General features: G+C 35.3%; 1 protein-coding gene across 1 annotated transcript; it reads right to left on the reverse strand.

The window, feature by feature from the left end:
• Window positions 1-2,697: 2,697 nt before the first annotated feature.
• Window positions 2,698-11,643, reverse strand: vps26bl (vacuolar protein sorting 26 homolog B, like). Its single transcript, XM_083568950.1, has 6 exons — window positions 11,123-11,643; window positions 9,029-9,185; window positions 8,692-8,856; window positions 7,004-7,179; window positions 6,397-6,539; window positions 2,698-5,360 (listed from the first exon to the last, which is right to left on the reverse strand). Exons 1-6 carry the CDS (start codon window positions 11,343-11,345, stop codon window positions 5,226-5,228), a joined length of 999 nt encoding a protein of 332 aa, XP_083425076.1. The 5' UTR covers window positions 11,346-11,643; the 3' UTR covers window positions 2,698-5,225.
• Between the last annotated feature and the right edge of the window lie 2,513 nt (window positions 11,644-14,156).

Raw genomic sequence — 14,156 nt, forward strand, 5'->3', positions numbered from 1 at the left:
AAATTTCCACCTACGTTACATGAGGAAGTGTTTGTAGCCTTTATTACACACAGAAGTGAGTGGGAGAAAGCAGGCAGCCTCCTGAAGGACACACTGTGATGACCTGATTTTTTTCCTAAAAAGGAACAGGCCCCCTACCACCCAACACACACGCGCACACACCCTCTACAACCCAGTCAAAATAGGGTCTGAATGACGAAGAGGTTGCTGTTGCTATAACAACCTCACAGCAACTCTGAGGACTGCACTTGAAGCTGTTGGTTTGGCTCAAATTAAAAAGCAGCTCCTTCGCCCCCTGTTTCCCCACTGCAGAAGCTTTGCATAAATAGTCAGTGAAAAACATTTTGATAGAAGTCTTTGCCCACACAAGCTTCTACTCCTAAATGATACATGTTATGCTTATATAAATTCTTTGCTGGTCTTTTCTCACCCTAAGAATATGGACTGGCACTTACTGGGCTACTGGTATCATTGAACAAATGAACTTTAACACCCATTATACTTAGACTTTAATAGTACTGAAGAAGTTTTAGCTGGACAAACCAAACTATTCCATTGTATAGGAGCCTCCAGGAAACCAAACCTTTCAGCATTACTGCAGGTTTAGATCAGCCTTCCAGTGAGCATTCAGCAACATCCAGCTCTCCTCAGGCTGTGATCAATATAGAGAGTGGCTGCTCTTCTTGCTACTTCAGCCTGGGGGGGGGGGGGGGGGGGGGGAGAGAAACAGCCTTCAGCAGCACTCACGTTCTGATCAATATCGCTCTCCTGCTGCTAGAAGCAATACATTGTACAGCTACATACCTTCTAAAACTTGCTGCAATAGACATCCATCCAGAAAAGGATTTCACACTAAATATGATTCTTATAGTACGGTATTACAAGTCAGTAGCAGGGAATAACTGCATTGTACTTTTTCACAATCAGATAATGGTAAAATACATAAATACATGTATAAATCAACATTTAGAAGAAGAACATCAATAACAATAATAAAATCTAATAATTATATTCATTTAATTAGCTTCAGAGACCACTTAATTCCCATCAGGAGTTGAGGTGGAATTGGAGTACCATGCACTATGCTGGAAAACCTCCAGATTTGGAAAACAGTCCATTATGCGCAACATATCATACATTCAATCCTACTGTAATTTAGCATAAATAATAAATTTACTGACGTTTTTGGGAAGTGAGTAAAAATTGGAGAACCTGAACAAACCTGAGGTTGCAATGACTCCAGACTTATACACGCAGTGTTAAAAACCTCAGTAGCTGCCAACATCCTATTCCACACTAGAATAATTCTGCCCCCTAGTGGTTATTATGACAAAGTGCAGTGTACTGAAAGTCAAATTAGCATTTTACAGCTTTCTAAATTCTCAAAAATTTAAATTACATACATTTTATGACTTCAATTATATTATTTATACCATGTATACTGATGTTTATTTTTTTTTAAAAAGAATCAAATGCCAAGCAGTGAAACGTTGAGACTGGGGCACTTGTATCCCTGTTCAAAACACCACATACTTGTCAGTCTAATAAGAAAGAAGGAAAAATGCTGTTATGTAACAAAAGTATTTCAAGAATGTGCAAGCCCTTTAGTGGACAATCTAAAAAGGAGGGCAGGATGTGTTGATATGGGTAGATCAGAAGCTGCTTCGATGAGACTCAAGAACAGCAAAGGAAAAAAGCTGTGTGAATAATAAGAACAAAAATTAAATCTCTCAATCTTTTCAACTGCAAAATGCAATTTGTAAATGATATTCAGTATCATTATGTCATAGGCTATCCATAACTCAAAGTTGTAAAGAGATTCAAATTCTATTGCATATGAAACATTTTTAACAGAGCACACATGATCATTGCCTGAATATGTACCTTTGTACTTTCAAAAAGAAAACCTATGTTCAAATGAAGACAACACTATTTGACAAAGACTGGAAGTGGAGCTGGAGGTAGCGGCGATGAAGATGCTGAGATTTTCATTGGGAGTAACGAAGATGGACAAGATTAGAAACGAGTTTATTAGAGGGACAGCGCATTTAAGACATTTTGGAGATGAGGTAAAGGAAGGCGAGATTGAGATGGTTGGACATGTGCAGAGGAGGGACATGGGGTATATCACTAGGAGAATGCTGAGTATGGAGCCACCAGGAAGGAGGAAAAGAGGAAGACCAAAGAGGAGGTTTATGAACGTGGTGAAGGAACACATGCAGGTAGTTGGTTTGAAAGGGGCAGATTTTGAGGACAGTAGTATGGAGACAGTTGATCCACTGTGGTGATCCCTAATGGGAGCAGCTGACAGAAGAAGACGACTTTTAACACTATATAACTCAACTTGTACCAAAAACCTAAAACTAGTCATTAGACATTGCAAAAGGCATTTTCGCATACTAGCAGATATTTCTTTTACCTGCAACATTGCTTCAAAACGATCCAATTTTTTTTTTTATTAAAAGTGTTGGTTTAATTAATAAAAAATAAAAAAAAATTTCAATGCATAATGCAAGAGGTATTTTATTTTATGAAATGATCTGTCTATATTATATCGAACGATATGAATCAATGTACAATTACACCTCCATGAATGCTATATGACCAGCTGATGCACTAAAAAAATTATACACTGTGTGTCCAGGATGAATGGTGACACCCTGTTGTGGAAGAAACAATTTGTAAAAGAAAACAATGAAAACTTCAGAGGGTTCCTTTAATCAGGGAAATCTGAGTAAAAACACTTTCATTTACAGAGCACGAAATACAAGCAGTGTCAGCAGCGTGTGTACTGCACGGTAAAAGATCCCTTTACGCAAATCCTGCGTGTACCTTAAAAGCTTGGTTTCTAAAAGACGTCTTTTCTGAAACATATATAGACTTTCTTATATCTGTAAATACATTTTGTACATACATAAATCTATTATAGAACTGTGAACTTTTTTGTTTAACATTTCTTATAATGATAAAGGATTAGGACGTTAGAACGGCAAGCAGCGCAGGAGATCGTTTTCCTCCTCTTGTTCTCTGAAAACAAGAACCATCTGAAGCTGGTTTCCAAATCACAGCTTCCACACAAAACCAAATGAAGCATTGCTTTTGACAACATCTGAGAACCTTGGGGTTTTTTTTCTTTCTTTCCTGTCAAAAAAAAAAATAAAAACCTTCCTGGGGATTTCAACCAAAGATTTATAAACCAATTCCACATACGCACTCACACACTGCAAAGTAGTCTTCATCTGTGTAGGAAGTTATCGGACAACCAACTCGATGGTCCCTTTTTCCAGAAAACAAGAAAAATATCTGCCAACTTGGCACACCTGTGACATAAGATATCTCTGCTGCTTAAAAGAAAAAAAATATGCTTGCAAAATGTCACATTTAGGAATGATTATAAAAGGTTGAAGATTTGAACAGTTACAGTACTACACTGGAAGTCCAGACTATTTTGTAACTGCATTTAAATGGTAATGCTAATCTATTGTGCACATTAACACTTGAATAACCTTTCCAAAATAATAAAAGAAATTATCCTGCTAAGTTATACTTGTTATAATCGAATCTTTTTGTACGAGTTAGTCAACAGTTACGAGTTTGTTAAGCAAAAGAGATCTATTTTCCAGTACTGCAGAAAGTGTAAAATCAGCAAAATCGAAATTAGGCTCAAAAAAAAAATAGAACAATACATGATTCCATTAAAGCCTAACAAATTCTGGCATCAAATTTACAGCACGATATGGAACACCGAATGACGACAGGGCATGTCTACAAAATCAGATCTAATAATGGTGATTGACGAGATGCTTGACGAGATCGGCCGGATCTCAACACTGAGCTTGCAACCTCAACGTGTCAGCGCTGACGATTTAAAAAAAAATAAAAATAATAATTCACAAATAAATTTAGTTTGGTCCTGTTAATGGCTACATTATCCCTTATAGGGGAACTAAAATTCAGCTTCCAACTCAAAGTGCTTAAACAGGACAGCACAACAAACAGATAAGCACTTGAAAGACTGACATTAAAAAGACCTAACTATATGCAAAGTTTGTAGAAACCTAATGTTAAAAGATCTGGGATAGTTGCTAAATAGTAGGTATCATGATTATATAAAAAAAAAAAAAAAAAAAAAAAAAAGTAACATGATCATTGTTGAAATAATAACATATTGGCAAATGAGACTCTATAACAGGTCTGTGTATGCTGCATTAAAAATCTTTTTTTTTGGTTTTGGAAAATGAAAAACAATGAAAATGATGAAATATCGATGTTTCAAAATGTTAAATATTTACAATAAGTCTCATTTAGAGTTTCGGGACAAGAATTCGGAAGTTATTTGGTTTTGTAGTACTCCTAAACAAAGTAAAAGTAAAAAACTGATTAACTACCAGCGCATAATCCATTGGTGGTTTCATCCACGAACTGTGAAGTTTATATGGATCACTGCATGCTTTTCAAAAGTAACAACAGAGTGACAGTAAATGGGAGTCCGAAACATGAGCTCTTCTTACAACAGTAGCTGTGCAAATAAAACCCTCGGACAATCATTGAAGAACATCCCCACCCTGCTCTACACCGCCCCGTCCCACCCTACCCACGTTCTACTACACTGTCTGTGCCTTCTGAGAATGTTGTTCTAGTTTGTCTCATGTTATTGATCATTTGTGCAAATGGCTCCAGAGTGGACATTTCTTCCTGAGAAAAGACCACCAATGAGATTCCCTTTTACTTTCAGTTAAGGATTATTACACTGAAAGTATTATGAACCTTTTTTCTATTGTGTGCATTGATCATATTTGGTAAATGTGAGATTATGATCACTACACTTTGTGGGATTAAACACAGAGAAATTAAGTCAATTTTCTGCTTTCAATATAAAATTAATAAAAAGGATGAAGGCATCGTAATTCACGATTTGTTTTTCAACTGCCAATCAAACAACAAATGAACACAATGTACACGAACTACGAACAAAAACATTGAACCTTTGCCCGCTGAACACATCGCTTCTTAAAAGGCTATTTTCAAGCTTTTTTTGTTGATCACAGAATGTAATGTTTAAAAATGGAAAAAAAACCATCATGCCTTAGCTGCACCCCCTTATGTATACATTCAAAACATGTGTGTTTGAACAAGCGCACACACGCAGACACACACGCACACACACACACACACACACAACCCTACAAGTTTTCACTCAGAGGTGAGACTTCTTTTGCAGGTTGTTAGTTTTCCTCCTCCTTTGCCTGGGCGATGGCTTTCTCTGCACTAGCTGAGCCCTCAAAGCGCTGTGAGGCGATGGCAGCTTGATGGGACATGCTCTTCCTCACAATGTCCCCCTTCCTCCATAACGTGATCTCCTGCACAACCAGGACAGAACACATCGAATTCAATTGAAATGGTCAATAAGTGTAAATTGATCAATCAGTAAACCAGATGCAGACATTATATTAATACATTTAAAAAGTCTGAAATTTGGAAACATGTTTAACATACACCACAAATGTACCCGATTTTTCATAACTACCATTATGTGGCATGTCATACACGCAATGTTACTGGCTTGTTGCCCTAATGAGTTTAAAATATGATCCAAAAGCAACAGTCATCTCAACTGTTTTGCAATATCTTCACTAACTCTGCATCTCCTCCAGGAGGAGAAAGACCACATGAGGATGATGTGTTTGTGGTTCTCGGATACATTTAAAACTGCATGTCAAATTGTAGCGAGGTTACAGTTAAAAAAAAAAAAAAAAACTCATGCCCAAGTGTTTAATTCCTTTTTAATGGCAAAAAGATACTTTTAAAAATAAAGAATGACATGTTTGGATTTAATGTTGAAAAGCATCTATAAAGCAAGATAGCTCCTGTTATGTGCTCACAGTAGAGTAGGTATGAACAGATATGATTGTTTTTTTTGTTTTTTTTTATTGATCATGTTTCAGAAAAATTGGTGTAATGCAATGACTTCCTTTTCACTAATAATAAAAACATAACCACCAACATCGACAAGCATACATTTCTCTTTTACATTAAGGGGTCTCAGATTTCAACAGTGCTGTGGTATACCTGTGTGTTACCTGTATGCTAGTGGGTACCTGAATGTTCACCAAATGGACATGACAAAAATGACATTTTTCTGAAGCTTCTCTTCAGTCCAGAAAAAGATTCTATATTCATCTTTTAGAGTATTAAAACAAATTAAACACAAAATAATTTATGATGCATCTGTCCCCAAATTAAACAGAGGTGAGAGGGTTCTGAATTCTTTACACAAGAATTTGAGTTGAAGTCCATATAAACCTTGATTTGTAAAACAATTTTGAGACATTGTAAAAGGTTTAGGCAATTATCAAGCACCGGAATCCAGAGCCCAGATCTAAAAACAACTTGTACCTGTTGTTTGAAGTAACGCCGCTCTTCTTCATCAATGAGCACCAGGTTGAGGTAATAGCGAACAGAGAACTTTTTGTTGATGTCTCTCATTGTGGGTGTCATTTCATAGCCGGCCAAGAAGAGTCGGATTGGAATTGATTCACCTGGAAATCAAAAAGTCATGAGAATCTTGAGAAAGAGAAGCTGTACAACACTTTTAAGGGGTAAATACTTTACTTATGAAAATAATAAGGCATTCAATTCTGGACTGATATTTATGCAAATGCACTCATTATAAACCCAATCATTTTGTTTTTATGTTATCAGACAGTATTCGATGTGGCACTCATTATCTTTTACATTTGGGAGTATTTTCTAGACCTTTAACTGGCAATAATCTTACACCCTGACAAATTACTCAATGACTTAACATTACTTATGTCATTTGTACATGTTGAACAATCTGCTATCTGGTACCTGAATAGGCTCTAAACACATGCTTGTGCCATGTTATCAGCTAAGACAAGTATTTAAAAGCACAACCTCACTAGGAACAAAACATAACTCTAAAATGAAATGTAACTGCAACAATGGCAACGAATATTTCTCAATCATTGCTTCTCTGTACCTCGGACTGGTGCTCCATCCATGATTTCATACTTTGCAATGGTGTCATTTTCATGGTAAACATTGGGCCCTGTTCCTGTCGTCTCTCTCTTGATGATGTCGATCTCCATATGCTTGATTTTAATCCGCACCAAAAGGAAATAGATTTTCCCAACTATCACATCTTTGAGATGGTACCTAAAAGACAAGTGGATGTGTGTATAATTACTTAGATTACATGTACCTTCTAACAAACTAGTCATCTTTTCATAACTTAAATGAGAAGCAATTTTTTTCCAATTGTGAACATCATACCTGTCTATCTAATGCCTATAAATGTCTATACAAATGTATAAAGATACTCTCTTAATCGTTAATAATCTCTTATTCCACTAGGGGGCATAAAAGAACAATGAACTTAACCCAATTAAGTGAAGTTAAAGCTAAATACCTAGGAACTCTAATATCTTTTATCTAATATATAAACTGTATTCATCCATTGTTTCATGGAATATGATAAAAATAAAAAAAAATAAAAACATTTAAATTCCAGATTGTATCACTCAATTGTGGGAAAGAAAAAACAATGCTGTTAATGCAAGCTCAATCTGTTTGCATGTTCATGATATACATTTCAGCACATGTGGTATAGATTAATAAACTTAAGGTATTGGTTAATACACTGGCTCTAGTTGACTTGACACTTGACACTTTTTTTGCAGTTGCTCCAAAATGAAATTACGTGCATGTCTACTAGACTTTCTTCGATGGTTGATTTCTGGGACGATCAAGTATCTGCAAAAATTTATACCGATAGTTTTTCCGGGTTTTGTTATAGAGTACGAGAGCGGCCTCTAATGGCAAATAACTGAAGCCATGTGCTGTTTATTTGAAGTGTCTTTGTTATTCATTTTAGATGCAACTCTTTATTAATTTGGACCATTAATTTTTAAATCAGTTTAAATGCATGTCCCTCCTTTTTTGCACATTATTCAGAGCTGTTTTTATTTATGTAATATTGTTTAGTACTATTTTATATGGAATGGTTTTTTTTTTTTTTTCCCCCAGTAATTATCCATCGCTTGATTAATTGGTTATTGGCAAGAATTACAAAAATCAATATAAAACTCTAAATCTTTACTTTTGATTAAATGACTATTTTTGTAGAACTGACTATTCGTTTAAAGAGATAATATAATTAACACATTAAGCAACCTGTGTATGTTCTTTTCCTTTAGTAAACTGGCTGTCAGATGAATTTTAGTTACTACAATTTTGATCTAAGCAGAAAAGCAGGATTAAAGCATTTCCTGTGTCAAAGGGTGAAGAACGAATACTGGTTCACTCTAGCTTTTTTCAAGAGAAGAAGTCTCTAACCTTTTGTATACCAAGGACCACTTTCTTGTTGAAAATGTGTGTGTATCAGTTCACACCATATGTAAATTTGGATAGTGGCTTTTAAAGTGCGAAATGCCCCAAGAAAAATTATACAATGTTATATGCTATAGACATTTTCCTCAAAACATGACCCAGTAGCAATTCTTCCACAAAATGGTAGTGGGTCATGACCTGGTGGGTGGGGACCTCTGAATTAGAGAAACTGTAACTGTTGGTTAAACAGTGAGCTCAATGTTTTGCAAAAGATCCTATTACAGGGTAGTTGTTTCCTCATTTTGTTCTGATTTCATAATTCATAATTCTAAGACTTACTTGGACTTGTTGTATTCAAACTCGATGTGCAGGCAGTCCTCAATCCCAACTTCCATCTTAATAGAGGAGTTCAGCTCTGGATATGTGCTGAGCGTGTGCACAACAATGTCCATCTCTTTGCTGATGTCATTTAGTCTTTTGCTCACAGTTGCTCGGAGGAAATAGCTTTGAAATAAAAAAATTAATAATAAAAAAATTATAAAACCAACTAAAGAGTAAGTGTCAGATTAAAGAGTGAGCTACAAACATCACAATCTAACCTCTATTCCAATAAAATACTTAAACATGACTAATCCTCTATGAAGATGGTGTTTATATGATATGGACACATTCATACCGGAGTTTGACGTTCTGGCCTGTGTACGACTCGTATGGTTTCTCCACATGTGTGAACTCAAAATCAAATGTCTGAGATTGGCTCATCTCACCCGGCCGAGCCAAGTCCTTCACCAGAGATACAAACTCATGATGGTTCCCTCGGTCATAGTACAACTCTGAAACACAAAATAGGGAGCAAGAGAAAATCAGCGATTTATGGAAGATTTGATATTAATTAGTGCATACGTCAGGAGCCATTTTCACATCAAATACTAAAGATGACTAAATCAAGCATCTAACTGTCTGATATACTGAGATATATATATATATATATATATATATATATATATATATATATATATATATATATATATATATATTGAGATATAGATATATATTAGCACACCTACCCCGCTGGTGTACGGAGGCAAAATGAGTTGTGGGTTACATAAAGTACTATGCAAAAGTCTTAAGCCATCATTATATTTGTTGTCTTAGGCCGCCATTGGCAATCATATAATGACTGTAGAGTTAGGCATTTAGGGTTGTTTGTGGTATTGAGACTGGAAGAAAATTTTCAAAATCTGATGAGAAGTTTCTCAGAATTTCTTCTTTGAGCAACCAGAATTCATCCAACAAGGGCCTGGAACAGCATCTGCAGTTTCACCGGGATGTCCCAAGGGGATCATGCCATTCCTTTAGAATTACATTAAATTACAAAAATCCTAAGAGGCTGTGCATACATATATATATATATATATATATCCTAAATGTCTGTAGGAGCGATACATAAGGTGTTTTCTCCCTGCTGCTATGAGACTTTACAATCTGCTCCCAGTAAACAGTTACCAACAATAACACTAATTTAAAGGTGAACAATATTACCCATGTATGTGCAACTACTTATTATCTACATATGTTTAAAAGTGCAACTACTAATTGGTTGTCTCTTTTTCTTTTGTCTTTATACACTGTAATGGAATTTTATTTGTACATTTGCACATTTCTTTTTCTTTGCTGCTGTAATATAGCACTCTGTTAACAACGGTTAATATCCATGATACTGCGAAGATGCCGAAGACACAGAAAAATTGTCGCAAGAAAATTAAGTTATGATCACAACAAAATAACATTTTTATGTTGAGAAAGAAAAACAACAAGAAAACAAGAACGAAAGGGAATAAAAAAAAAAAAAGCTGATAAAACACATATACCTGAGAATTACTTCAGAGAACTGGGGACAATCTCCCCAGAGTTTGAAACATGTTTAGTCCACTATATACTATATACGATTTTTTGTTTTTAATTTTGTGTACATATTTCCTGTATTTTCTGTTTGTATCTTTATAGAGACCAAAAAGTCAAATGGACAGTCAATACAACTTTACATAAACAACAAAGCTGGAGGGGCCCAAGACTTTTGCACAGTACTGTATGTACAGCGAATTTCAATATCATATTGGGGTGTCTGTGGAACACTGCTATGTCTAAGAAGGTTTTTGTTATTATTTAGTCAAAAGATTGGGGTCATTAGTTGCTGATACATGGGCTATTAATATTAGAAATGTCTAATTAGCACAAATGACTAATAGTTAAAACTACAACTGGGGTTTCCAGTATTATCTGATCTGGTCTATCAGTCTTTCTAGCAGTAAAAAGTAAGACAGGCAAACGGGAAATATGAAGAGGCCACCAAACACCAACAGTTAGCTTGACGATATTAAACACTATATGTAGTAAATAGTGTATTTGGACCTTGAAAAACATGATTGTATTAATGAGTAACAGAAACGTTGCTGCACTGAGGAAGAAGCAAGGCGTCACGTGACACAGGCCAAAGGCCGACTAATCATAGCGCGCTCTTTCTTTTCCCACCCGGATGTCACATGTCACGGGACAGCAGCAGGCATCTTACCAACATCTCAATGAATTCAATAAACCTCCATCTTCAATCCACCTGCCAACACAGCTCATATAACTTACCTACTACATAATCCATCCACATTTTGCCAAACTGTAGCGTTTTCTGTGCCACGTATATTAAAAAATGCTGCATTGCTGATTATGTTATGACATGCTTTATTATGCATATGATGTGCGCATGTTTACTCACCAATCTGCCCTATAAACTCAATCTTGATGCCCTGGTGCTCGAGTCTTTTGCCCGGGTTTTTGAGCGTGATGTTGACTTTGCCAGAAACCGTCTCTCCGTCGTAAAATAAGAAGTACTTATCTTTTTTTCCATCTTCGCTCTTGTGTTCTACTTTCTTCCGCGTTTCGGCGTCATTCAAAACTATGTCGATTTCAGCACTTTGACCAAAACCGAAAAAGCTCATTCCGGCACCGTGTCGATGGAAAAAAAAACCTTTAATGTCTTTATATCAGCACCTGATCCAACTCACCATGTAGACAGCACGTCCCGATGACTGAGCACCTACTCCGACTATTTTAAAACATACAGATTTCTAACTAACTATTATTGTTTTAAATAATGAACCCACATTAAAAAAGCCTATCCACCAGCACTATCGGCAACCCAGCTGAAGATTTTCTGCTACAAACACGGTGAAAAGAGGAACGTTAGGAAACCGACAAGAAGCTCCACCGGAAGTGATTGTTCATAAAATAAAAGTCTTTGGTTGTAAGTATGTCGGGGAGGTCGAATTAAATAGATCCAACAAAATGGCCTATTAAAAAATCCTATAAAATGACTATCAGTTATTTATAAATAAAACAAATATTTGTAAAGGTTTGACAAACTATTTAAATTATTTAAATATTCATGACTTAATTGTATAAGATATTTCGTGGGGGGATGTTGGTGTGTGTTTTTTTTTTTCGGGTTTTTTTTGTACATTTCTGACTTTTCCACTCAAAGAATACAACTGTGTTTAAAATAAAGTCACTATGTCCTTCCATTTACATGCATTAACGTTTTTCTTAGTTGCTTTGGAGCGTTTCTCAGATCAGAAATGTAATTCTCAAAACTACTTGTTCAACCTCCACATCATTTAGTCATTTGTGCTAATCATAAGAACATTTCTTGTTGTTTTGATACAATTGCGATTGCTTTGGTACATCATTTAATTGATTGTGTACAATTGTCTGCTATTTCCTACACAATCAGCTGTTTATGCCATGTTAATAAAAATATATTATACTGGTTTCACCTGAATAGTTTTATCCCCCAAAACATCTCAGCATCAGTTCATTGTATAAGTCGTTGAATGCAATTACTTATACAATGTCATGGTACATTTTGTCTTCCGGTGGAGCTTCTTGTCGGTTTCCTAACGTTTCCTAAAGTGTTAATTTAATAACACTTCCTTATTCCAGACTTTTACTGTCCCAACCCAGCTATTTTCAGACGTGTTGCAGCCATCAAATTAAAATATTTCCTTATTTTTTCCTTAAAATGGTACATTTTATGGTACACTTAAAATGGTTTGAACATTTGATATTTTCTTTCTGTTCTATTGTGAATAAAACATGAGTTCAATCAAATATTGGAATAATACTTCAACTAACAGATCTGTATCTACCCAAACTAACAGATTTACCCATTTAATACTAAGAGACCTTCTTACCTCAACTAACAGCTCCAGTTATCACAACTAAAAGCTCTAGTTATCACAAATAACAGCTCTAGTTATCACAACTAACAGCTCTAGTTATCACAAATAACAGCTCTAGTTATCACAACTAAAAGCTCCAGTTATCACAACTAACAGCTCTAGTTACTTCAACTAATAGACCTATTTACCTCAACTAACAGACCTTGCCATATCTCTCTCATCTGAACAAGTAAAATTTACGAAAAAAGGTAAATAGAAATTTTAGATGACAGATGATGAAACCGACAAGAAGCTCCACCGGAAGACAAAATGTACCAGTTCATTGTATAAGTCATTGAATGCAATGACTTATACAATGTCATGGTACATTTTGTCTTCCGGTGGAGCTTCTTGTCGGTTTCCTAACATTCCTCTTTTCACCAGTTGTCATCATCTGTCATCTAAAATTTCTATTTACCTTTTTTTTTTCGTAAATTTTACTTGTTCAGATGAGAGAGATATGGCAAGGTCTGTTAGTTGAGGTAAATAGGTCTATTAGTTGAAGTAACTAGAGCTGTTAGTTGTGATAACTGGAGCTTTTAGTTGTGATAACTGGAGCTGTTAGTTGTGATAACTGGAGCTGTTAGTTGAGGTAAGAAGGTCTCTTAGTATTAAATGGGTAAATCTGTTAGTTTGGGTAGATACAGATCTGTTAGTTGAAGTATTATTCCAATATTTGATTGAACTCATGTTTTATTCACAATAGAACAGAAAGAAAATATCAAATGTTCAAACCATTTTAAGTGTACCATAAAATGTACCATTTTAAGGAAAGAATAAGGAAATATTTTAATTTGATGGCTGCAACACGTCTGAAAATAGCTGGGTTGGGACAGTAAAAGTCTGGAATAAGGAAGTGTTATTAAATTCAACAGTTGGAGAAACATCTTGCAATTAAGTAGGGTTAATTAACAAGATTGGGGTTTAATTCGAGTATTCAGAGCTTCACCAATTTGTGAAAAACTGTGTCTACAAATTATGGAACAATCTTTAAATATGTTCCTCAACAAAAAAATCAAGACAGAAATCTCTGTGCACGATTTGACTCATTAACATCAGCATGGACTCATTAACACCTCCAGAAATCAGTTTCTGTGAACATAGTTTTCGGTGTCATTAATAAATGCAGATTAAATCTCTATCATTCAAAGAAAGCAGCATGCATGAACAGCTCATTTACTGGTTTTGACTTATGCTCGTTTATGCCCATTTGCTTTGTCCCTTGTGCTGAGTTTGAATGGCTGGTTTTAAATAAGAAAAAATACAATCATATAAAAAGAAAAGTAGTTCTATTAAATATTTTAAATTAAGAAAAGAAAATAGAAAGCAAGAGAGAGTTGAATATATTATTTGCATGCACAATTTAAATAGTTAATATTAGGTATTTTCCCATAATATTCCCTACACCCAGTGTTCAGATGGATGAGTGTTTCTTTTTACACATACACACACGCGCGCGCGTATCCTTGTCTCCCTCTATAGACTGACAAGAGGAACGATTTAAGGTGGTTTCCATGGCAACAGTATCAATAC

This window comes from Silurus aristotelis (assembly GCF_946808225.1).
Source record: "Silurus aristotelis genome assembly, chromosome: 18".
Lineage (NCBI taxonomy): Eukaryota > Metazoa > Chordata > Actinopteri > Siluriformes > Siluridae > Silurus > Silurus aristotelis.

Bases quoted from the DNA above. Each gene is read 5' to 3' on its own strand.
- vps26bl (XM_083568950.1), bottom strand. From the start codon at position 11,345: ATGAGCTTTTTCGGTTTTGGTCAAAGTGCTGAAATCGACATAGTTTTG. The intron at 9,186-11,122 runs GTGAGTAAACAT...TTTGTGTTTCAG, and splicing joins TGAGTTTATAGGGCAGATTG to AGTTGTACTATGACCGAGGG. The intron at 7,180-8,691 runs GTAAGTCTTAGA...CTTGTCTTTTAG, and splicing joins TTTGAATACAACAAGTCCAA to GTACCATCTCAAAGATGTGA.